This window comes from Panthera pardus, unplaced genomic scaffold (assembly GCF_024362965.1).
Source record: "Panthera pardus isolate Hobbes unplaced genomic scaffold, ASM2436296v1 HiC_scaffold_22, whole genome shotgun sequence".
NCBI lineage: Eukaryota > Metazoa > Chordata > Mammalia > Carnivora > Felidae > Panthera > Panthera pardus.
In genome coordinates this window covers 2,792,272-2,818,375 of record NW_026526788.1, presented here as the reverse complement: position 1 = coordinate 2,818,375, position 26,104 = coordinate 2,792,272, and the positions used below count along the sequence as shown (strand labels likewise).

At 47.0% G+C, this 26,104-nt stretch overlaps 1 protein-coding gene across 7 annotated transcripts in view; it reads right to left on the bottom strand.

Moving 5' to 3' along the window:
* Positions 1–26,104, bottom strand: part of DISC1 (DISC1 scaffold protein) — a 356,419-nt gene that overhangs the window by 289,396 nt on the left and 40,919 nt on the right. For 5 of the 7 annotated variants that reach the window (XM_019419013.2, XM_019419011.2, XM_019419015.2 and 2 more), the window contains exons 2-4: positions 23,957–24,037; positions 17,678–18,669; positions 10,745–10,814 (exon numbers count right to left, since the gene is read on the bottom strand). In XM_019419013.2, coding sequence (XP_019274558.2) covers positions 10,745–10,814; positions 17,678–18,669; positions 23,957–24,037 — 1,143 coding nt within the window. The remainder of the gene's footprint in view (positions 1–10,744; positions 10,815–17,677; positions 18,670–23,956; positions 24,038–26,104) is intronic. The other 2 variants (XM_019419007.2, XM_019419008.2) reach the window with 2 other exon arrangements.

The window sequence follows — 26,104 nt, the reverse complement described above, 5'->3', positions numbered from 1 at the left end:
CCTCTCTCTCTTTCTCTTTGTCTCTCTCCCTCTCTCTCTGCCCCTACCATGCTGGAGCATGCACCCTCTCTCTCACAAAATAAATAAATAAACTTTAAAAAAAAAGAGAGAGGGACATAGTTCTGCCATTTTCTTATTCATTTTCTGTAAGTCTTTTTTTTTTTTTTTTTTTTTTGGTCCTTCGTTGCCTCCATTACTGTCTTCTTTGGGGTTTAATTGATTTTTTTGTACCAAACTGTTTTGATTCCTCTTGTGTATATTTTTTTGATATTTTCTTTGTGGTTGCCATGGGGATTATATTTACCACTCTAAAGTTATAACAACCTGATTTGAATTGATATCAACTTACCTTCAATAGAATATAAAAACTCTGCTCCTATACAGCTCGTTTGTTATTGCTGTCACAAATTACATCTTTTTACCCTGTGCACTCAGTATCATAGGTTTATAATTTATAAATTATAAATTTTATGCATTTGTTTTTTTAAATCATGTAGAAAATGAAAAGTGGCATTGCAAACAAAAAATACAGTAATACTGGCTTTTATATTTGCTCATCTATTTACCATTACTGATTTATTTATTTCCTCATATGGCTTCAACTTACTCTTTAATGTCCTTTTATTTCAACCTGAAGGACACCCATTAGCATTTCTTACAGAGCAGGTCTAGTGGTAATGAGCCCCTCTAGCTTTTGTTTTCTGGAAATTTCTTATTATTTCCCTCATTTTTTAAATGTTTATTTATTTTTGAGAGAAAGAGAGATGGAGTGAGAGTGGGGGAGGGGCAGAAAGAGAGGGAGACACAGAATCTGAAGCAGGCTCCAGGCTCTGAGCTGTCAGCACAGAGCCTGATGCGGGGCTTAAACTCACAAACCTCAAGATATGATCTGAGCCAAAGTTGGATGCTTACCCAACTGAACCACCCAGGCTCCCCTCCCCCTCATTTTTTTGAATGACACTTTTTCTGGGTATAGAATTCTTGATTGCCAATTTTTTTCTTTCCACACTTTAAATATATCTTCCCTCCACCTTCTGGTCTCTATGGTAATGAGAAAATAGCTGTCAGTCTTACTGAGGATCCCTTGTATGTGATGAGTTGCTTCTCTCTTGCTACTTTCAAGATTATCTTTTACTTTTGACAATTTGATTATGTGTTTCCCTGTCTCTTTCAGTTTACCTCACTTGTTGTTCATTGAGCTCTTGAATTTGTAGTTTCATGTCTCTCACCAAATTCAGCCAATATTTCTTCAAATATTCTCCTGCTCCTCTCTCTCTTCTCCTGGAACTCCCATAGGTATATGTTGGTCTTTTTGATAATCTCCCAGTGGCCTCTGAGACCATCTTTAATTTTCTTCATTCTTTTCTCTTTTTTCTCTTCAGACTAAATTATTTCAATTGTTGTGTCTTGAGTTTGCTGATTGTTTTTCTGCCTGCTCAGATCTATTGTTGAACCCTTCTAGTGAGTATTTTATTTTAGTTATACTTTTCAGCTCCAGATTTGATTCCTTGTTACAATTTCTATTTCCTTATTGGTATTCTCATTTTGTTCATACATTGTTTTTCTGATCTCCTTTAGTTCTTCATGCATGTTTCTTTAACTCTTTGGACATCTTTAAGACAGTTTTTTTAAGGTCTTCAATAAGTCTGAGGTCTGGGCTTCTTCAGGGATGGTTTATGTCCATTTATTTTGCCTCTTTCAGTGGGCCATGTGTTTCTGTTTCTTTGTATGCCTTGTGATGCTTTGTTAAAAACTGGACACTTGAGGGGCGCCTGGGTGGCGCAGTCGGTTAAGTGTCCGACTTCAGCCAGGTCACGATCTTGCGGTCCGTGAGTTCGAGCCCCGCGTCAGGCTCTGGGCTGATGGCTCAGAGCCTGGAGCCTGTTTCCGATTCTGTGCCTCCCTCTCTCTCTGCCCCTTCCCCCGTTCATGCTCTGTCTCTCTCTGTCCCAAAAATAAATTAAAAACGTTGAAAAAAAAAAAATTAAAAACTGGACACTTGAATATTATAATGTGGTGACTCTGGAAATCAGATTCTCCAAACTCCCCAGTTTGTGGGGCTTTCTGTTGTTTTTGTTTTGTTGTCATCAACATTTTTGAAGGCTGAAGTAGTCCATCTGTTTAGATACTTTTCCAAACTATTTTTGCAAAGACTATTCCTTGAGGAGTGTGGTCACTGCAGTCTCTGTTCTTATAGCTAGTGTTCAGCCAGTGTTTAGACAACGATTTCTTCAAATGCCAGGAGAAAAAGAAAAAACAGAAAAGAAAGCCAAGGGGGAAAAAAGCAAAAAAGAAGAAACACACACAGAGACACCAAAACAAACAAATTCCTCTTCCAGTCTTTGCAGATTGGTTCTGTGCTGGAGTACTCTTTCAGCACCTGAGCAGGCTTGCCCTGAGCCCCAGGATCATCCTTAGATGAAAGCTTAGTGTCTTCTATGCTCTTCTCCGAGCATGTATCTTGCCCTGAGCAAGCAAGTGGTTTTCTAAATTTCCCTATATACACAGGTACTTCTGAATTTCCCAAAGATGTGCCCCAGCTATTGCTCCTGGCCTTTAGACAACCAGTGACCTTTCTCCCAGGTGTTTGAAGTTTGTTAGTTAACCTGCCAGTGTTTTCAAGCAATGTCTGCCATTTTTCCAGCCTCTGCCCTGAGTTAGTCAAAACAGAGACAAGCACTGGATGTCAGTCCTTTAGGGAACCCTAGACAGGTTAGAACAGACTCATGCAATAATTTTCAAGTAAAGTCTGCTTTGCTCCCTGGGGAATCAAGGACCAGAGTCCCACACCAGGAATGTGAGCTGTTATCTCCAAGGTCACTGCTGTCCTGAGAAGGGGTGGGACAAGAGCAAAAGCCACAAAGCTCTCCCATCATTTTCAAGTTGCCTTTTCCTTGGTTCAGTGTTTGCTTGGTTGCTCTAAACCTTGGAGTATTTTCCAGAGTTCTGAAAATGTTGGTTCTCACACTTTCTACTTCTCTTTTGATGTTTCTATGAGGGAAATGAGTGCTTGGAGTTGCTTATTCTGCCATTTTCTTGATGTCACTCCCTGACATTGTTTTAAGTACTAAATTTTATGGTGGTTTGTTATGCACTATATTAGTTTCCTATGTAAAAAATAACCGCAAACTTAGAGGCTTAAAACGACAAATTTATTCTTTCACATTCTTTCATAGTTTCATAGAGGCCATAAGTCTGCAATCACTTTTATTGGGCTGAAACCAAGTTGTCTGCCAGGCCATACTCCCTCTACAGACTCTCATGGAGAATCTTTTCCTTGCCTCTTCCAATTTCAGTTGGCTGCCAGCATTCTATGTCTCGTGGGCACATCACTCCAATGTCTGCTTCTGTGATCATATCACCTCCTCTTCTTCTACTAGTCTAGTCCCCCCTCTGCCTCTCTCTTCAGGACACATGTGATAGCATTTAGGGCCTACCTCAATAATCCAGGATAATCTCATCCCAAGATCATTGATTTAATCATGCATGCAAAGAGCCTTTTCCAAATAAGGTAACATCTACAAATTCCAGCAATTACGGTGTGGCTATCTTTTGGAGGCCATTTTTCAGCCTATTATATGCAACAACAGGTAAGTGAAACAAGTGTTTTGAGAGATTAAATCAAACTGCAGAGAGAAAAGTGAGGGTCCTGGCACTTTGGATCTCCTGACCCCACTCACCTCCCCAGCACCGTCACACCAAACTGTAAGTCCTCTCTTCCTCTGCTTCTTGGGTCTCTTCCTCTTGAAAGTAGAGAGCCCTCACACACACACACACACACACACACACACACACACAGTCAATCAATTTTAATGTTAACTGAAATTTCACACATTCATATTATTTATATTTTATCCCAAATAAGCTAACATTCTTCTAGAAAAAAGCTAACATCCTGTACACATTTCTTTTGGTCCACCATGGCACGGTGAACCTGGAAAAAACTCAGTAAAAAATTGTTCATGTGAAAAGCTACTGTGATATACTGGCTTAAAAGTCAGGCTCTGCTCTTAACTATCTGCAGGATTTTAGACCAAAAAAAGATACCAATAATAGCCAGGTTCCTTTGCAGACAGGGAAAGGGATAATCAGCCCACTTCAGTCACTAAAGTCTGCCTTTTTTTTTAACTTTTCTATCAAATGTCTGTATAGGAAGGGACACCCCTTCCAGTCCTGTTACCCATTTCTCAATCTGTAGAAAGAGGTGAAGCACTCCTTGAACATGCAATAAATCAAGTGAAGTTGTTGACATTTCTGAAGCCCTAAGTGCCCTCACAGACAAGATGATCACTCTATCCCAGTGAGCTGGCCCCAGACAATCTAAGTCACTGCTTGGTCCTGTCTGGCACCTGCAGAGCAGCTGAGTTCCTCAGGCCCAGATGGAACATTCCCTCAGGGGAGCTTGCTCTCCTGGGATCCCAGCCAGCCTCTCAGCAACTCTGGGAGGATAGCAGCAACGTGGAAAACCTGTGGGAGGAGCTTCAAAGTCAGTCGTCTAAAAACAAGAGGGCCTTCTGCCCCCCTTCCTGCTCCATCAACCAGACTCTACAGCTTAGGAACTGTGGGTCACTTGCAGAATCTCCTAGAAAGACAGTAAGATGGTGTGTCCACTATTTGTACAGTCACCTGCTAACCCTCATTAAAAACGTGCTATGGTTCAGCCAGCAGGAAAGCGTGTCCAAGTACCTAATTAGGGGAAGGAGGTGGAAAAAAAAAGATTTTTTTGTTTGTCTTGGTGTTTGTGTTCGGCGTCATGCCTAACCTTGGTTATCAGGTGTCATCGTGAATAATGTATGAATGTGACAACACCCCAGGTGATCCTTGAAGGACAGACCGACTTCCTCACAGCCAGGGAAGGAAGGCAGAGGCCCACCAATATAGGGAATGTACTGTGATGTGGCCATCAAGACAGGACAGCCACTCCTCTGTGTTTCCACCTCCAAAGTCCCAGGAGGTCTAATAAACCCCGTACATAGCACCGCAGGGGTGGAGGCGGCTGAGTGTACTTCCAGCTGGAACACCGCGGAGAAAAGGCGCCACACTGAAATCACATCCTGTGCTACATACGAGAGGGAAGCTTATCATACACAGGTAGACCATCCGGGTCTGTGCACAAAGCTCACCACATCTGAAGTAGGTGTTACACCATGTACTACGCTCCTAGCACTCATGAAAAATGCCAACACACAAACGGCAAATACCAACGGTGACCTGAAAGCCAATACCGGCAGAGATTGTGGCCCTTAATTTACAGAGTCATAAACTCTTCTGTCAACAGAAAAAGAGGCTAAGACAATGCAACTAGGTGAAGTAAATGGCGTTTGTCCGCATTCTCGTTTACAACGCGTTTTAATGTCTAGCTCATCTCTCAATTTTTAAGTTTTCTTGAATTAAAATTCTTAAAATTCATTTATTTTCAAGAGAGAGTGCAGGGGAGGGGCCGAGAGAGAGGGAGAGAGAGAGAATCCCAAGCAGACTCCTCACCATCATCACAGAGCCCGACATGGGGCTCGAACTCAAACCGTGAGATCATGACCTGAGCTGAAATCAAGAGTGGGACGCTTAACCAACTGAGCCACCCAGGCATCCTTCAATTTTTAAGTTTCTACTTAAAATAAGAGGAAGCAGACACACAAGTTCTGCTTTGGTGAGGATAATGTTGAAGACTAAAATTGAAATAATTCAAGTGCAAATTTCCTAACAGCCTAATGTTTTAAGATAAAATCATGGAAAGTCTCCCCCCCCCCACCTTTTCCCAGCGTGGAACCCTCCTCTGTTCCCTAGTTGTCATGTAAATAAGAGATTCCAGAACCCAGAAACCTCCTGGCTAGGATCGGTCCCCACAACTCCTCAAGAGCTCGGTTTTCCGTGCTGGATTACACAATGCTCGGAGAGCCAGCGAGGACAGGTGGCAAAGGGGATGGGTGTCTGGAACACATGGCTAGTCCCTTCCGAGCAGCTTCCGTGGCCTGGCTGGAGACTCAGGGGCAGTGCGGATTCCTCCCACAGTGATGCTGGGATGTGATCAGTGGCATGTGGGAAAGTGTCCAGCTGGGAGAGGATGTGGGACAGCTGCACATTAATATTACACACCACATACAAACACACCCCAGAAAAGGAATGTGTACCAAATGTCATTTATTTCACTTGGTTGCATTGTCCTAGCTTCTTTTCCTGATACTTCCTGCAAGCACCCCCCAGAGCAATGGAGACAGACTCCGGTAGATAGCAGGCCAAGTGAGGGCGTTTCCAAACCCTGGGGTGCAGGGAGAAAAGGAAGTGCATGTGCAGGGGGACCGCTGACAGAAACTGCACTCTCATTCCCATGTGTGCTCAGTGTGGCTCTTTTCTCTGGAAACATCTTCAAGCACCAATCGTGTCTCTGAGCAGACCCCAAATGCAGGCTACCTTTTCAGCAGGGACACAGAACAACACAGGGTGCCAAGAGTAGCCCTTCCCATTCTGGGGACCCCCGAGTGGCATCCAGCTGCCATTTTGAAAGGGCTCTGGCACCTCTACAGCTAAGAGAAGACGAAGCAGGGCTTCTGGTTCTAAGCACAAACCTCCAGGAAGCCACTCAGATGCCAAACCCTAAAGGAGATAGAGAGTGGGATCCCCCCAACAGACAGGGCTGTCAGCTTGGATGATTTGCACACCGTCACCAAAGAGCAATTGTGGACAAACCAATCTTGCTAAAGAAAGCAAAGCCAAGTTTATGACAATTGAGGCAAGAGCTGGGCACTGTCTAGACTGGTTTTATGCTTGGCCTCTGCAGTCATCATTCCTCTTTCCATGCCTCACATCATACTCTCGTTTTGTCCTAATGACATTGGTGGAGACAAAGGACAGAGGAACCAATTCAGTGCTGGCTGCTTTTCGCACCAAGAAAGAAATCCTAAACAAGCAGGGTAAAGCCAGCTGTGCTACAGATCACAGTTATGTGAGTCACTGAAATTGCGAATTCCCAAAATTTTTCTCCTTCTTCCCCACGACCTCACCCCATTTGCTTCAGAAATGAGCAGTGAACATGGTCACAGGCAGGGGGGACGTTCTAGACCACACGTCACGTCGGTGCAGGGACAGTTAGAACATCAACCACAGTGGACGTCATTGCTCATGCTCTCCTTTTTCCCCTCCCAGCACGTCACAGACCCTGAACCCCATCTCCCATTTCCAGGCTGCAGTCACTCCTTCTGAAGGACTCTGAGGTCCCACACTCGCCCCTCAGCTGACCACAGACAAGCACTGACGGGATGAAACCAGTAAAGCATTTCAAGCCTCTGGAGAAAAACTCTAAGCAAGTACAAAATAGTATTATTCTTTTCCTGCCAAGCCCTCCCGGCCCCATTCAAGAATAGAAGGAATTATTGACTTTACTTCCCAGGCGAAGTAGAGATGTAATTAGAGCCCTGGAGGTTTCCCCACAAGGCGTCAGCGGGTCAATTTGCTGGCACTTTGAGGAGATAAAGCATGAAACTTTCTATTCTGTGCCAAGTGCTCCTTTCTCTGGAATTCAAAGTCATTTTTATGAGTGAAACTAGAAAGAAAGAGAGAAAGGCAACAAAACCAGAGGAGAGCCCTCCAGGTTCTCCCGGCAAACCTCTCAGACTCCAGCAGCCCCCTTCCCCTGAGACAGAGCACAGCCCCACAGCTGCCACGAACACTGAGGCAGAAGTGAGTCCGCTCACAGACTGCAAAGGCTGAGTATAAAGAAAAGTCACAATTCTTAAACCCCTGGATAAGCCATGTGAGAAAGGAAATCTCATTCAAATCCTACTTCAACAAATCTCATTACAACAAATTCTCCACCTCAATATCAATCCAACTTCCCTAATGACTTGGCCATTGGTTTATGAGAATTTAGTGATCACCTACTATGTGCCAGTTTATGCACTGTTCCAACTGGGCCCTGCAGTGATCCATTTCCAACAACAGCCGACTTCACCTGTCACGTCCAGACAAACTGCTGGACGGTGGCTTTTACACCCCTCTGCGTTCTCTAAAATGCTCTTTCAGATGGCATCCCCCACACCCTCTGAGGCGCGTCTACACTATCACCATCTCCACAGGGCTGGATCCACACCCACCCCACCACCAGCAGTAATTTTTCCCCTTTTGGAACTCCCTCTGTTTATATTTTAAGGGACATGTTATGTGTAACTTCACTACCCTTATTGTGTACTGTGCTATTTCCCCTCCCAGGCCATAAAACACCTGAGATGAAAATCCTAAGGACAGTGCTCAGTGGGTCTTTAAAAATGGCCTCATGTCGTCCTTGTAGCCCATCCCTACTCCAGGTGCGGTTCTCTGGACCGCTGCGCAGCATCCTTTGGAAACTTACTAGAAACAGTGTCTCCACCGCAGCCCAGCCCTCCTTGGTCAGAATGTGCATTTTACACATTACGCAGGTGATTCACATGCACGTTAAAGTTTGAGAAGCCCTGTTATATACGATAGATGCTCAGTAGGAATTTTTTTAAGTAATAAGCCACGCTCCACACAAACATCTTCCCTACATGCATCCCGCCCCAGCAGACTGCGGATGAGCTGCGTAAGCCATCTTGAGGTGGTGAGAGTTCTCGGCCCTTGGGCTCACTCTAGACTGACATCTGGGGGCGGGGGGGGGGGGGGGGGTTGCATATGCATTCAGCAGCAAGCAACTCACTTGTTCATCACAAAACACTGACTGACTCCCGACCCACTACGTGCCAGGCCCTCTGCACATTTCATCAGAACATTCACCTCTCAACACCCTGAACCAGGCTTGCAAGGTTTGGGAGTTTAAACAGGAGGGGGGAGGTATGTGACTCGCTGTGTTAAGTGCCTCCCAGGGTGCTTGCTCACAGACTCCAGGTGGATCAGGAGGGACAGAGCCCCTGAGCAGCCCCCGCCTCCAGAACTCAGCTGGCGGCTTGCTGCACCACGGCCTGGTCCTCCAGCAAGCAGAGCCCTGCACCGGAGTTTTCTCACACACCAGTGCACCTCCCAACCACCCAGAAGGCTTGTGGAACGCGGACGGCCCGGCCTGCCCTCCCAGTTCTCATTGAGGAGACATTCTCATTCTTGACATAGAAACAAGAAAAAAAAATCAGACGGAAACACCAAATAAAGGTGTCTTTGTTCCTTTGGCTTCCCTGATGAGGCGTATCTTATCCAACCTTGTTCCCTCGGGTGTTTCAGAGCTATCTGGAGAAAAGACTAAAGAAGCGAGGCCTTTGTTTAATGAAGCCCGCTGAGAAAACCAAGTCCGGAAAAGTTCACCAGGCCTCGATCAGAAAAAGAGGGCTTGGTTTTCCACTTGTGTCTTCAGTTTTGTGTGTTAGAGCAGAGCTGTGTGCTAAAGGCCCACGCCAGAGAAAGTTAATTTGGGCAGCAGTTGGGAGCTGCAAACCTAGGCTCCCTTCACAGACAAAACTCAGCAGGGGGCACCCTGGTGCAGGCACCGCTCATGTGCTCTCTGCCCACAGCTGTGCGGGGTTCATGGGGGCCCTTGTCTCAGACTCGCTCCTCTCTCCCACCTAGCACCCTCACAAAATCAAGGCCGCCTGTAGAAAGAGCAGGAGAGTTTAGACCTCCACCTGCATTCCCCAATTCCTCCCCCTCCTCCCACCCCGGCGCACTCTAACCCCCCACCTCCATGGTAAATGTACTGACAACACGACACAGCACCAGCTCCGGGTGTTTCCAGAATAGGATCTGCCGCCTCCTGTTGGAGATCACTCATCCCACTCCTGTAGTGCCCCGGTGCCAGTGGTCTGTGACGTATTCACTGGGAACACGAGAAAACGGGTCAAGAAGGTTGAAGGTTCAAGCCTCTAGGCTAAGAATCCTTAAGTCTGTATTCTATTTCCAGACCAATCCTGAGTGTGCTGAACCTGGTTATCACCAGGACTATCTACCAAGTTCCTAAGTGTCTGGGGGAACCTGCATGTTAAGTCCTCTCTCTTCCCCAGATGCAGCAGAAATGGCTGTGGCATCTCGCAATCGGCATCCGAAATCTTGAAGATTCTTCCCAGGCCAACCATTCCTGAAATCCTTCCTTTGACCCAGTCTGCTCTGTGTCCATTCAGCTGCCACGTCAGCTGTTTCTGCTGCAGATCCTACTTTGGGACGGTCATGTTAACTGTTTTTTTGTGGCATCTGACCAACTCCTACATCGTCTGGTCTCATGTTACTTTTCCTTTCTAGTATGGATATTTGGGGGCATCTACATGGGAATTTGATACATTTGACCCCTTTGGCACAGCCTGGCATTTCTCAGACTCATCCCATTTTCTCTCTCTGGTCCCGGAGAGTATGAAGTCAAAAAGCTTCTTGGGGACTTATATTTACAGGCATCCCAAGATCAGATAATGCGTCCACCTTACTTTTCTATTCCTGCCACATTGTGCAGCACACAATAGGTGTACAACAAATATTTTTTCGATGGATGAATAAATTATAGATATATCACACTCTAAGCAGGCAGATGATGAGTTAATATAACTTCCATTGTGCAAGTACTCTGAGTATTTCTGGATTATCAACAAATTTATAGCCCAATGATTAATGCTCATAAAGTGCTTTGAAATCCACAAAATAACAGTGCGGTAAAACAGTCAATTGCTATTGAGTGGAGGTGATCAGAGGAACAGACCACACAATTCACTGAGGTGTAGAAGGCAGGTATGAATGAGGATAAAAGAGAAATGGTACATTCCAGAGAAAATGAGAAATAATTAATAAAAAATAAAATAAAACTCACCCTTATCATAATCATCTTCCTCAACTGCTTTTTCTTGAAGTTTCTGAAGCTTTAATCTTAAGGACTTTACCTATGTTGGTTTGAAGGAGGGGGGAAAAATGAAAGCCAAATTACAATAGCACTCAAGCAAACTTATTTTTTTTAAGCCAAGAACACTTAGAAACTATTTCAAAACTGAAATTCTTTATTCTCCTTTAAAAAAAGAACCGCAAATGTACATTTTTCCCATGCCAGATGCATTAGCTTCTCAAAAAAAAAGTTATATAAAGAGAAAGTGTAATTTGAGTATAAAGTCCACAGAAAGAGTTAGAAAGTTATTTTAAACAAAAACATCACATTGTACCCTTATCTGCATGAAAAAATGCATAATAAAAAGGAACGCAAATTTCCTGACCTGACTGAATGCTCACTGTTCTCAAAATCACATTAAAATTATGAAGATAAACACTCTGAGACTGAAAGAGAAGCCAAGAGAAGAACATGAGCTTCCACTCAGCAGGTTGTCCCGCCGGCTGGGTGACAATGACAGGAAGGACTTCACAAAACCCTTCCAGAAAACAGTATCGTCTTATTTAACCCACATGTAGACACAGTGATCCCATCGTTTGTCGGAGAGTTAACAATACATTCATTTTTAAGTATTTTTCTTCTCGACAGGAAGCCCAGGTATTTTCTGAAGATGGATTCTTGGCCTATCAGTGAATGGATTTGGCCTTGCTCCCTAAAACACACCTTCCTCCCACCCTTGCTTGCCTCACACCTATATGTCCTTCAACACCCAACTCAGGTGTCACCCTCTCCAGCCTGTGTTAAATGTCCTTCCTCTATATTGCCATAGTGACCTGTCCTTGGACCTAGTCATATGACCCACTTAACAAATATTCACTGAGTGTCTCCTCGGGGTGTCAGCCACCAGTTTGAGGTGTTGAGGGTACAGCACAAAATTCTAAACCATCTCTCGACACGCATTCTTGTGCAGGAAGACAAAAATTAACATAATAAGTACGGTTTATGGAGCCTTAGAAAGTGATGAGTGTCGGGAAAGAAGAAAAACCGTAGAACCCAATAAGGGGCATCAAGAATGCTGGCAGGCGGTGGGGCTGCAGTTTTAAATAAGATCTCACTGACATTTGGGCAAAGACTTAAAAGTGGTAAGAGAGGAAACCCTGGGGCTCCTGGAGAAAACATTTCAACAAAGAGAAGAGTCAGAGCAGAGGCTCTTGGCAAAGTGTTGCTGGCCTTGCAAAGTAGATCGCTGAGTCTGGGATGGCCTGATTAAGGGCGGCTGTAGATGATGAGGTCAGAGAGGCGATGGGGAATGCATCATGAACAGACACGAAGACCACTGAAAAGTTCTGATGCTGAGGGTGATGGGAGGGCACTTGGGGGGTTCTGAGCACAAAGTCCATGACCTGTTTGAGGTTTGAATAGCCTCACTCTGACTGCAGTGGGCAAAGGAAGAAGTCGGATGGCCAGGGGAGGCCATGGAAACAGCCCAGGAAGGAGGTGACGATAGCCTGAATGATAGTGGGAACAGTGAAGACAATGAAAAGGGATCTGATCCTGGACATATTCAGAAAATGGCTGTTGGAAGACAGAAAAAATGGGATTTGTTAACAGATCGCAGGTAGGAGATGCGAAAGTCAAAATAAGGCTGCGTCAGGATCGCAGGTAGGAGATGCGAAAGTCAAAATAAGGCTGGGTGTTTGGTCTGAGCTTGCGGGACAAATGGAGTTGCAAGAAATTACCATAGTACTCAGGACACCACAGTACAGCCATTGTTTTGTTTTGTCTGTGCGCTCCATTAACCCTTGGGCGTCTTGAGGGCAAGAACTACTTTCTAATCATGTAGAAAATGGCAGTGCTCACCCTTGTTTGGTTCTCCACTGCTCTGAGCACATGGAAGGATTACACTTCCTTCCCCACCTTGCTGTGGGTAATGGGGTGTAGCTGCAAGTGTTAGACGTTACTTCGGCGTTGGGCATTTAATTGCTCTTGTAGGATCCTTACTGCTTTCCTCCTTGTCCCAGTGACTGACTCATATGTTCAGGTAGTACAGGCGGGCTTCCTGAGTGACTCTGCGGAGAGGATCCCCCAATCACCTCTGTGAAACGCGACTTTTAAGCAAGAAACACTACTTTGTCCCGTGAAGACACTGATACTGTGTTGCTGTCTGTTTCTAACCAACTCTAATACAATCCAAAGCCAGACACAAGTAAGTCAGTAAATACTTTCTGAATGAGTGAATGATTACATTAACCCCTTTATCCTTGATTTGCTCCATATTACAAGTGCAAATTGTACCAATAACTCAGTCGTACATATTAGAGATAGAAGAAAGTCTGTATGGGTGGTTCAGCTGCCATATAAAGCGTACCATTGCCATCACCACACCCATGGGGTCGTACTGTTGAACGGTTACTGGAGCTGAAGCAGAAGAACTACAGGAAAGAAAGTCAAAGAAAACTTCATTTAGAGCCAACATCCACTTCACTTTGTCCCCTTCAATCAATGATCCCTGTAGGACACCGAACTGATGCCCCGGGAGATGTCTGAATGTCCATCTTTGCTGGAAGCAGAGGCACTGATGGTCATGTCTCATCCAGTGACACAACCATGTAAGACAGGCGATTTCTCTCCATTTCCTCCAGCTTCCACAAGCTGAGGCGGGGCTCACTTGCAAGGTTCTCTCTTCCCTCCTCTGCACACCCAGTTAGCATTTCCTTTGATCACAATTTTCTCAGCCCCGTGCAATCCCTGGCAGTGTCCCTGGGTGGCTATTTCTAAACAGCATAAAACACACATTCTGTCAATCCTCATTCGTGGTCGTCGTGTTCTATAAAGTCACGGGAAATGCTCAGTTAGCAAATACTAAACCATTGCTTCCAGGGGAAACAAGTGTTGGGCTTCTGAGAGCCTCTGATCACAACATCTTTGTCAACTGATCAAGATGTAACCTTGTTTTATGTGCGCTTCCGTTTAAAGATGCCTTCTTTAATATATATGGCTGGTTCATTAACACAGAACTCATGGCCACCAGCGCTACAGCTCACGCTGGAACAAAGCTCATTCAACACATGTTTCCTCGGTAAGGCACATTGCAGCCTCCTTGCACCTGGGAACGCTGGTCAGCATGGCAGCCCAAAGCTGGTGGACCATTTTAAACAGGGAAATCGTCAGGGTGCCTGGGTGGCTCAGTTGGTTAAGCGTCCAACTTCAGCTCAGGTCATAATCTTGCTGTTTGTGGGTTCGAGCCCCACACTGGGCTCTGTGCTGACAGCTCAGAGCCTGGAGCCTGCTTCAGATTCTGTGTCTCCTTCTCTCTCTGCCCTTCCCCCACTCACAGTCTGTCTTTCTCTCTCTCAAAAATAAATAATAAAACATTAAAAAATTTTAAAAAAAGATTTTCAGGAGGATGTGATTTACCTGCAGGTAAGAGGAGTTTAAAAGAAAGGGAAAAACTATCAGTTTCACCAAAAAGCAGAGAGCTGAATCGTGTGGACTGCAGAGGAGTCCCTACCAAGGGGAGGTTCTGTTTGTTTGGCTATTTGGGAGGGGGAGAAGCTGGTCATTATAAAGGCATTCTACTTTTGCTTCACTTGAGTCAAAGCTTGACTTTTTGAGATGGAGAAATACAGATATGTTGTCAAGATTTGTTAAAAGAGATCTTGGCAATGAAATACTGAAAACTGACCTTTAGAGTTGGAATGATGATACAAACCTCTTCTTAGTGCCTGTGACCTTGTGATTCGTAAAAGGAAATACATATTTGGTCTTTGTACACTTCTGACACAGAACGCCTAAAACCCTAGAAATTTCCTGTGAGGAGGGCAATAAAGTTGTCTTTTGTTATGTTAATCAGGTGACTCCAGGAAGACACCGAAGGCTGAGGGCTGGTTGCCAGGGGAACCAACCACATGACTGGAGAGGAGGGGAACTTACAGCCCCCATCCCCCAACCTCCTGGGAGGAGAGAGGGGCTGGAGGTTGAATCAGTCCCAAATGGCCAATGATTTAATCAGTGCTGCCTGTGTAGTGAAGCCTCCCTAAAAATCCGAAGGACCGAGTTGGGAGAAATTCCAGTTTGGTAAACAGGTGGACATTCAGGGAGAGTGGTGTGCCTGGAGAGGGCATGAAACCCCATGTCCTTTCCTCACACCTTGCCTTCCTTCTGGTTGTTACTGAGTTATATCCTCCTATAATAAATATATGATCTATTAAGTAAACTGCTTCTCTGAGTTCTGCAAGCCACTCTACAAATTAATCGGATCCAAGGAGAGCGTGGTTGTTGGAGCCTCCTATCCATGGCCAGTGGGTCAGAAGCACGGGTGAACTTAAATGGGCATCTGAAGAAGAGGCAGGTGGTCTTGTGAGACTGAGCCCTTAAGCTGTGGGATCTGATACTATCTCTGGATAGGTGAGGTCAGAATTGCGTTGAGTTACAGGACACCCAGCTGGTGTTGGAAAATTGTTGGTAGGGGCCAACACCCCTCCAAGGCTGGAATTGGTCTTCTTACGCCTTAGCCAGTCAATCCAAAAAAGGTGTCAATTAAGTATCTGTGGCCCTCTTAACAAGATTAATTATTTCACTAAAAACAAAAATGACCCAAGCAACCTCTAAGGGCCGGAAAGTATGCCAGGCTTCAGGCACCCAAAACTGTCTAAGAGACATGACCTGTGGTTATAGAGCTCATGGCCGAGTGCAGAACTTGGACCCTCAAGCAAATGATTATCAAATGTGATGAGTGCTATAAGGGGCACGTCCAGATTGCTACAGGAGCAAAATGGAAGGAGGGATTCATTTGGTCCAAAGGGGGTAGGAAATGTCTCACAAGGAAGTGGCTTTAAACCCACACCAAGGGGATTACAGGAGCTTGGCAGATGGAAAAGTGCAGGAAGGTCATTCCAGGCAGAGAGCAAACTGTAAGCAAAGGCCTGAGGCACAGCTTTCCCTAGTGTCTTCAGGAACAGGAAGCAGCACCAGATGGCTGAGCCGGCAGGGGTGAGGCATGGGGGCAGGCTGGAGCAGGTCGGGAAAGGTCTCAATTATCAGGATACGGGACTTGGCTACCATCCCCAGAAGAGCAATGAGCTACCAAAGGTTTCAAGCCAAGGAATAACACTTTCCCACCAGTGTTCCAGAAGATAACTCTGCTGGCCATCCGGAGGATGACCTGGAGAAGAGAGACACAGGAGGAAGGCAAATCTCTTACAAAACCCAGGTTAAAACTAACAAGGATTTGATCCAGGGCAGAGGCCACGGCCGTGAGAGGCAGGTTAGCTGTAGGACTATGAGGGCTGACCAGATGTGCAGAGCGAGGAGGAGGGGCGTGGTGAAAATGCTTGCAGTTTCTCTCAGGAACTGGATGGAGTCTATTAATTAAAATCAGCAAGGGGCGCCTGGATGGCTCAGTCGGTTAAGCGTCCAACTTCGGCTCAGGTCACGATCTCGCGGTTCGTGAGTTCGAGCCCCGCGTCAGGCTCTGTGCTGATGGCTCAGAGCCTGGAGCCTGTTTCGGATTCTGTGTCTCCCTCTCTCTCTGACCCTCCCCCATTCATGCTCTGTCTCTGTCTCAAAAATAAAATAAATTTTTTTAATCAGCAAGTAGGTATCAAGACTGGGGCCCTTTAGAACGGGTTTGGTGGGGAAGACGATGGCATCAGTATTGAACACATCTAATTTGGGATTCTGTGCGTCAGCTGGAAAAGGAGACCTGTGTGCATATCTGGCCTGGCTTCGCGGTCCACCGGAGTTATAAATCAGATGGCTAGGCTGAGGTCCTTGAGGGCTACAACGGGGCAAACAGGGACAGGGCCAGGAACATCAGGTCATAGGTAAAGAACTGAAAGTAAATGAGGTGCAGGGCACCTGGGTGGCTTAGTCGGTTAACGGTCCAATTTCTGCTCAGGTCACAATCTCACAGTTCTCGAGTTCAAGCTCCACGTCAGACTCTCTGCTGCCAGCACGGAGCCTGCTTCGGCTCCTCTCTCTCCCTCTCTCTCTCTGCCCCTCCCCTGCTCTCTCTCTCTCTCTCTCAAAAATAAATACATAAACATTTAAAAAAAAAAAAGAAAAAGGAAAGTAAATGAGGTGCGATTGCCAGAAATGAGCATGACCTTCACACTTTCAGGTATTTCTACAAAATGCCTGAGGAGTGGGCCCTCACTTCCTTACATACATGTACAAATGAATGCACATGTACATATGCACACATGTGCACACATCACATGCACACACACCCCAGGAGGAAAACACAGCCTTTCAGCAGGAGGAGCCGCACAGCCCAGTGAGTCAGCCTGGGTCTCTCCAGGAACTTTTGGGAGTAGAACAACCCTCTGTACACACTTGTAGGACAACTGGGTGAACAGAACCGTCCTACCGCCAGGGCTCACGGGCATACAGCCCGTCCTAGTTTCCAAAGCCCTGACATTCTCACCGCAGCCACAGAACACTCCTGTGCAGCGTCACCATCTCTAAATAAGGAAACTGAGAGCCCAAGAGATGTAATGACCAGGAGCGAGGTCTCCTGACTGTGGCAGGCGGTTCCCACCGGGGCAGGATGGAATACAGTGAGTACAGTAAATGCAAACGAAGCCCGGCATCTTCCCCAACATGGGGCATCGCTGTCTTTATGCCGCTCCCCCCACCACACACCAGCCAGTTCCAGCTCTCCAGCCCCCTGGGGCCCCTGTTTCAAAGCAGAGCTGGGCAGAGCTAACCACACATCCGTCAGGCCAGGAAGTGCAGAGGAACGTACAGCCCAAGAGAGAGTGAATCTGAGCATCCGCCTGACAGAGAAGATGAGAACGAGAACAGATTTCTGTCAAACTGAAAGAGAAGAAACAGGAGTGCAGCAACATCTTTTTGCAGCCAGTTACCAAAGGGGTCCAGGCTTGTGACAATCACAGGCCCCAGCGGCCAGAAGACACCAACCTCCAGCTGCCTCTGGTCACTCAGCAGGCAGTCCAGCAGCACAGGCTCGCACCTCCTGAGTAGTGTTTCCCAACGGGGAGCATCCCCCACGCCGCTGCCCTCTGACCACGAGGGGACCAGGGGGCAGGAGGAGGCAGTGTCCACGTCCGGTAAAGAACGCGTCTCACACTCCAGCCGGGGGCTGCCTGCTGCCATCTGGGCAGGGTCGGCCAGGCTCTGAGCAGCCTTGACGTTGAAGTGGGGAGAGAGAAGTCGAGGGTGTGCGTGGGGCCTGTCCAAGCTGGCGTCCTTGGCTTCCGTCTCCACGGGGCTCTGACAAGGGGCCTCAGCATCTCTGGACGGCGGGCAGCCTTCCGCTTCCCCACGTTCCCCAGCAGAGCTGAGCGAGAGCCGTATGAAGCTAAAGCTGGAGGTGAAGCCATCCTGAGAGGCGGCTGGGGCAGAGGGGACCCTGGGGCCACTTTCAAGGTTGCACCTGCTGCCATTCCCCTCCTCTGAGGACAGACAGCCTTTTGTCCAGGTGCCCTTTGCTCTTTCACCGCCGGCAGCTTCCCGGCCAGGGCCTGGGGCCTCAGAACTGTCCATGGGTGGGAGCGCCCCCTGCCACCCAGTGTCCCCAGGGCCACACGACCTGGTAAGCCTGGCAGGTAGTTTGGTGTCAGCTCTGAGCTGAATCCCAAAGAGCCCCGAGGGTCCCCTCACAGCGGTTAGAGCCAGGCCTGGGTGGCCCACAATGGTCAGAGACGAGGCTGCTGGGCTCCCAACAGAGGGGCCTCGCCACTGGCCTCCAAGTTCAAGGCCACAGTGTCTGGCCCTGGACTCAGACTGGAGGGACTCCTCCCCGCACGCCGCTCCCTGGGCCCGTAACGGAGTGGCCACTGCTGGGTAGAGGAACCCAATCCGGGGCCCAGCTGTGCCTCTCATGTAGCCCGGCCTCCGTGCCAGCCGCCTCCTCCGAAAAGACGCTGCAGGTGGTAAGCAATCCCGGCTGCCTGGGAGGAAGAGAGAAAACAGCACCATAAACATGCAAATCTCACTGGCTCAGCTGGAACTGCATTTGGAGAGCATCCTAGGTTTAGAGGTCACCGCTCTGTGCATCTGTCAAAGAAGATGCTGGCTCAGTGGTCACGGGGCGAACCCGGGACGAAAATTCTGATGATTCCCTCCAAGTGCTTGCCTCAAACGTGCAGAAGCAACACAGCATCTCAGCTCTTCTGTTTAGCAGAGCAGCTGGCGTTGCTTTGAGTTTTGCCAGCACGTCAGCAGGCCCAGTGGAGACACAACCTCGGCGGCTCCTTCAGAACCCCTCCGGCATCTCGCCTGTTGGGCTTTTAGGCACATCAGCCCTTTTATCCCAGAGTGGGCCTGGAAAGCAAGCGATTGGAAAGCAAATGCCAGCACGCTCCTCAAAGTAGATGCGATCACTTATTCTAGCTACTTATTGAACAGTATGTGAGTTTTCACTATCTGAGCTGTCCATGTCCCCCGTGCCTCTGGACCATGGAGAGCCAGCTGGGACACAGCTTATCCCCATCAGTTCCTCTCACACAGTGGATCACAGGAGGCCCTGCCTGACATGCTCTACAAACCAGCTCTGCAAAACGAACAGAAACGGTAAAAAACGCTAACACCTCACAGGCGGGATCATAGAGCAGATGAGAACATAGACTCAGGCACCTCACTGCCTGGCTCAAAACCCGGCTGTGCCTTTGCTGGCTGTGACCTTCCACAAGTTACTTAACCTCTCTGTGCCTCAGTTGGCTTATCAGGAAAATGGAGATATTAATAGTACCTGTCTCATCACAGGGTGGTTTGTGAGCATTTAACTAAATGAGTTACTATGTCGAGACAGCCTAGAACAGCGCTTGCCACTGGTAGTAAGTATGATAAAGGGCTGCTTATTATTTTTACATTGCATAGGATGTTGTTACTCATAATAAGTACATCATCCACATTCATTTCACTTGCTCCCTACCAAAGTCCTGTGAATCAACCAAACCAGGAATTATAACTTTCTTTTTACAGTTAAGCACACTGACACACGGAGAAATGGATATTCCAGAAACTCCTGCCAGTGACTGAGTGGCCAATGTCAAAGTCTCCCGATTCTCCAGGCCCACACGGTGCTGTCATCGGGCTCTCTGCCACAGCATGAATCAGATGAGATGCAAAGCATACAGGTGACACCAGGCAATACTTGAGCACAGTTGTAGGTATACTACAGTCTGTGGTGAGGAGTGAAACACAGCTTCACACCAGGCCCACGCATCCTGCTCTGCCCCCAGAGCATGGACAGGTCCAGGATCTTTGTCATGGTAAACGGAAAGTGCTAGGCATTTAGGCTCTCCCTGTGTTATGATCGTGGCACACACCAGTCTTTGGAATGGGTGTCAGTGATAATCCCTGGGGACATGAGCGCAATGACCCATGGGCCACCTGTTCCCTGAATTTGAGCATCAAAGGACAAGAGAGCCCAAGACGTGTTCAGCCAGTGTCTTCTCTTGCCAACCGGGCGTGCCAACTGCCTGGTCCGGGGGAAGGGCTAATACCACCCGTGTCCATAGGATTCTGGAAGCTGGCAGTGAAGGGAGGAATGTAAGGGCTATGAGGGTGGGAGAGGAAGTCAGGGTAAAGGAAGGAAGTATGTAACATACAACCCTAGGAGCGTGATACCATTTTCATTTTATAAATAATAAAATTAAAGCTCAGAATTTTAATTCGCCCCAGAACTCCCAGATCATAGCTTACCAAAGCCTGTTTTGCTCATTACAAGACAATAAACCAGCACAATGCCCTGCATTTAAGTTGCTTGATAAAAGGCGAATGAATTAATGGATGCATGGATGAAGGGAGGGAGGGATGCATGAACGAAGGCCTATCTGGTTCTAAAACACATGCTCTTCCTATACCCTTTGCCTCCAAGTATATCACTTAGGATGAGAACTTGAAATGACAGGAAGTCAGAAGAAAGATTGACTTTCTTTTTCTTGACAGAGGGCATGCAAAGTTGGAATCAGTAGAAATGGACATGATGAAAATGTACAGAAAATGTATAGAAGGAATCATTAATAGGCCAAATTGGACCACCCATTCTGATGGTTACTATCAAAAAAAAAAAAAAAAAAAGAAAGAAAGAAAAAAGAAAAAGAAAAAGAAAAAGAAAGAACACCAACAGGGATTAAGGAGGGGCACTTGTGATGAGCACTGGGTCATGTATGGAAGTATTAAATCACTATATTGCATACCTGAGACTAATATTACACTGTAGGTTAACTAACTGGAATTTAAATTAAAACTTAAAAAAAATCACGACTTTGAAAATAATTTTTAAAAATCAGAAAATAACAAATGTTGATTAGAAGGTAGAAAAACTGCACCTAGCGTGTGCTGTTGGTGGGAATGTAAAATGTTTTCAGTGCAGCTGAAAATAGCATGGTAGTTCCTCAAAAAGTTAAAAATAGAATCACTACATGGTCCAGAAATTCCACTTCTCGTTATCTGTCCACAAGAATTGAAAGCAGAGTCGCAAAGAGATATCTGTACAGCCATGTTCGTAGCAGCAGGATTCACAACAGCCAAAGGTAGAAGCAACCTAAGTATTGAGGAATGCATAAACTAAATGTGGTCAATTCATACAATGGAATAGTATTCAGCCTTAAAAAAGGAAGAAGTTCTGACACAGGCTATACAGCTTGGACGAATCTTGAGGCCATCATGCTAAATGAAATAAGCCAGTCACAAAAGGACAAATACTAAATACTGTATTTACATACATATATACATTTATATACGGTGTCTAGAGCAGTCAAATTCACAGAGATAGAGAGTAGAATGGTGGTGGCCAGGGGCTGGGGAAGAGGGGGTTGGTGTTTCCTGGGGACAGAGTTTCAGTCTGGAAGACAAAAAAGTTCTAGTGGCAGATGGGGCTATAGCTGCCCAACAATGTGAATGCCATTGAATTATACACTTAATAAAAATGGCTAAGAGGGTAGGGGCGCCTGGGTGGCTCAGTTGGTTAAGCCTCTGACTTCAGCTCAGGTCATGATCTCATGGTTTGTGAGTTCAAGCCCCATGTCAGGCTCTCTGCTGTCAAGGTGGAGCCTACTTCAGATCCTCTGTCCCCTTCTCTCTCTGCTCATGCTCCCCAGCTCATGCTCTCTCCCTCTCTCTCTCTCTCTCTCTCTCTCTCAAAAATAAACATTTTTAAAAAATGGCTAAGAGGGTAAATTTTATGTTCTATGTATTTATCCCAATTACAATTTTTTTAAATGTTTAAAGAGGTCAAATTGGATCACCATGCTATGTGGCCCAAAGGGCCATTCTCTCCCTCAGGGGTGTCACCATCTGAGGATGTCCCCTGCATGTTAGGGCCCCAATCACAAGAAGAAGAGGATTCACGGGGCCGTGGGAGCTCAGGAGGGAGCAGGGGTTGGCTAAAAAGAGGGGCTAACTCTCATATGCCCATACAGTGAATCCCAAAGGCAGTAGGGAGAACACTGAATTCTGGCTCCAATTACCAACAGAAAACAACTCAGCAATTTCCTACCTTGAGAAAGGAGTCCTGTGATACCTATATTGTCTTCTGGTTTAAAAAGACTTTTAACTATTTTTTTTAATGCAAGGTAATTGTCTCCCAGATAACCCTTCTAAAGTCGAAACAGCGATGCCAAGGGGAAAATAATTTCTTTGAAATGTCATTTCTTTTACAGCTAGATGAGCCTTTTCTAAAGCTACTCAACCGAGGGTTCTGAAATCCCCCTAAGCCAGGTTACAGATGCTGCACAAAGCAGCTACCGGATGGGAACCCACATTCCTACTGGGTTCTGGTGAGATGTCAGGGGGCCACCGTGCCGCATGAACAACAAGCCAAGAAGACCAGACGTGAGAAAAATGCTCACCAAATGTGGGGATGAGAGAGGAGGGCCTGGTGTGTGGATGGCCCAGCTCCTGCACCCACCGGACCACTCATACATCCCATCTCCCAGCGTGGGCCTTCTCAGAGGGCAGCCCAAGAGGCAGGGACCACCACATTCTATGAACGCTAACCCTCAGGAGAGCCGGATCTGGAGGGCACTTCTGGAATGAGCTAGAAGGATTAGAAGAAACCCACCTTGGGCAGATGGCAGCTCTGAAACTTCTAGAAAAGACCCCAGTTCCCTGTATGCGAAGTCCCCTTTTTTCACTTTTTTTTTTCAATTTTTATTTTTTGAAGAAATGTATGATGTCCCCTCTGGCGAGAAATCAATGATTACCATATATCCAGGCTGAGATACTACATCTTAGATTTGTTCAAACCCAAGCCCTCCATCATGCCCTGCCTGCAGTTAAGGAAGGGTTGTGACACATTCAGACCTTGGAGGACAACATTCGTTCCCAACACCTAACTTCAGGGTGGAGCGGGCAGGAAGTAAAACATGGTAAGGTGCAGGGAGGCCCGAAGTGCACATAGGCTTTGAGAGCTGGCCAGGGAAACCAGCTGTGCCTTCTGTTCTTTCACCCAGAGATGGCTGCATTCTGCCCATCTGGCCCTGGACAGGCTGAGGAGGGAGAGGTGCCTCACGTGGCCTTCTCTGTCCCTCACAGCCTCCCACTCCATAGTAGATGCTGGGGGGAGGAACGCAGACCTGCCGGTCCCTGGTTGTGCAGAACCCCCAACTCCAACCCCTCTCCAGCCCCGTGAGCTCTGGGATTGGAAGCAAGTGAAAGAGAAGAGCTTAGAATAGACCCAGGTGTCAGAAGGCCTCTACACACAGTCCAAATAAGGTGTCTGGAAACATGAGCTTATCTAACTTACAGGGAAAACTGGGGGAAACCTAGGTTAGTCAACCAGTCAGATCAGAGAGAATCCTATCTACCTGTCTCTAGTGCTTTCCTTCTTCCGGACAAATCCTTCCCACCCTTCAGCTTCCAACGCCCTTCCCCATCAGCTCCCTTGTTCTGATCACCCAGTTCACAGGGCTTCAACAACGGTCCACATCACTCCTGCCCCTCTACTAACTAACACCCAGCACTGCTTGCTATTTTCTTCGGTGTATATAAACCATTCCCCTCTTATGCTCTATATAAGCTTCCTGATACCCTTACAATTCCCTAAAAATCCTAGTATACAGAGAAGGCATTCCAATACACATTGGCCAGATAATATTTATTTTTAAATAGGAAATCTAAAATATGCAATTTAAGAAAACACGATACATGTGAATTTACTTGGAAGAACTTAAAACCAAGACCCAAAGTTCAAATCTACATGAAGTGCCCATGTGGGCTTGGGTGAGTCACCAATGATTTGATGATCCCAGGGCCTTGTGGGGAAAGCATGTCTGTCTCCTGAAGAAGAAATACGGGCACTCAGGGCCACTGCTGAGAACACAGAGAATAGTCAGAGAAGAATAGACACATAAGACTTTACAAAACACGACTTGGATAGAAATGTACGGTGTGGAAGCATAAATGAATGTATTCTTCTCGTGGAAAGAATTTTAATCCTATTTGTCATGGTTGAGGCCGAAGTCTTTTCTAAAACATTCAGGTTAACCAAAGATTCTGAATCGTAAAGAAACCACACATCCCTGTGGATTAGCTTGTTTTCAAAGAATCAGAATCCAATCACATACACACTAAAACACAAACACTCTGCTGAGCACGAGTTCATCTTTCTTCGATAGTTCAGAGAGCACTTGAGGATTCAGAAGTGGCTTCGGGTTGTTGTGAGAAGCTTCTAGCAAGCAGGGAGAGTCCTAGTGTGGAATAAATCAACATTTATGGCGCTTCCATTTTAACTGTGCAATCCGTTTTAATACAACAATTCCTTATTGAACACTGGATTCTATGTGGGGCGCGGACGTGAGCAAGACGGCACCCCCACCCCCAACTGTTCGTGACCTAACAGCTTGCAAGGGATGTAAGCCATGTCCCAGGATGGGATGTTATGCTTCCATCACGGAAGAGGGAGAAATCAATCTGACATTAGATGAATGGGGTAATCTAGTTGGCTTTGTTGGTTTACCTCACAGTTCTTTGCCCTTCAGCAAAGCAGAGACTCTATGAACTCCAGAACACTCCTGAATTCGTGTCACCCCAAACATCTCTTGGGACTGGCTAGAAGAAGGGTGATTTAGAGGCCTGTGGGACACAGGGCAACTCTAAGGAGCAGGTCTGTGCTGTGGTGTGAGACCTTCTTCCTCCCACCTCCCTTGCAGCTCCCCTGCCTGCTCCTGCTCCCCTCCTTTAAAAAAAAAAAAAAAGTTTGTTTATTTTGAGAGAGCGCATGAGCAGAGGAGGGGCAGAGAGAGAGGAGGAGAGAATCCCAAGCAGGCTCGCACTGTCAGTGCAGAGCCCAACGTGGGGCTCGAACCTACAAACCGTGAGATCATGACCTGAGTGGAAATCAAGAGTCAGACACTTGGGGCACCTGGGTGGCTCAGTGGGTTAAGCGTCAGACTTCAGCTCAGGTCACGATCTTGGGGTCTGTGAGTTCAAGTCCCATGTCCAGCTCTGTGCTGACAGCTCAGAGCCTGGAGCCTGCTTTGGATTCTGTGTCTCCTTCTCTCTCCGCCCCTCCCCACTCATGCTCTGTTTCTCTCTATCTCTCAAAAATAAGTAAACATTTAAAACAAAAAAATTTTTTTAAAGAGTCAGACGCTTAGCCAACTGGGCTACCCAGGCACTCCTCCCCTCCTTTACCCTGCACAGACGGGCAGCTCCCTCACCCAACCTCCTGCATGTCTCACTCTGTCTTGATGTCCGCCTCTCAGAGAACCCAAACCCCACCCTAGAGAAAGCACAGCACGCAGGTGCACATGGCCCTGTCTGCTTGTGGTTTGCCATCTTTGGGGGAGCAGAGAGAGGAATCAAACGTGCACACAGGTAGGTCTGGTGGCGGGGGGATGGACAGGTCCATGGTGCTGAGCCATGGTGCTGAATGGGGCACCTGGCTTCGTCTGGCGGGGTCTCCGAGTGACATCGGGCTGAGCTTGACAGATGAGCAAGAGGTGTAGAGGTCACAGGGGACGCTGCGGGGAAGAGCCAGAGAGGAAGGAACAAGGCCAGCTGGTGGCGTGGTGTGGAGGACGCTGGTGATGGGCAGGGGCGGGACGGAGCTGGACGCAGCCGTGTGTCCTGGCCGCATCCAGCCTGGGCCTTTGCCTGGAGAGGGATGGACAGTCTTTGAACGACCTGAAGCAGGGGAGGGGCATGATCAGATCTGCACGTTTTGACAGATCACTCTGTGGAGAAGGGACCACACGGAAGCGAGAGAGGCCACCAGGAGAACAGTTAGAGGACACCACACAGGAATGCCTGGGTGGCCGAGTCAGTTAAGCAACCAAATCTTGGTTTGGGCTCAGGTCATGACCTTGAGGTTTGTGAGTTCGAGCCCCAAGTCAGGCTCTGTGCTGTCAGCACAGTCTCCCACCCTCCACCACCCTT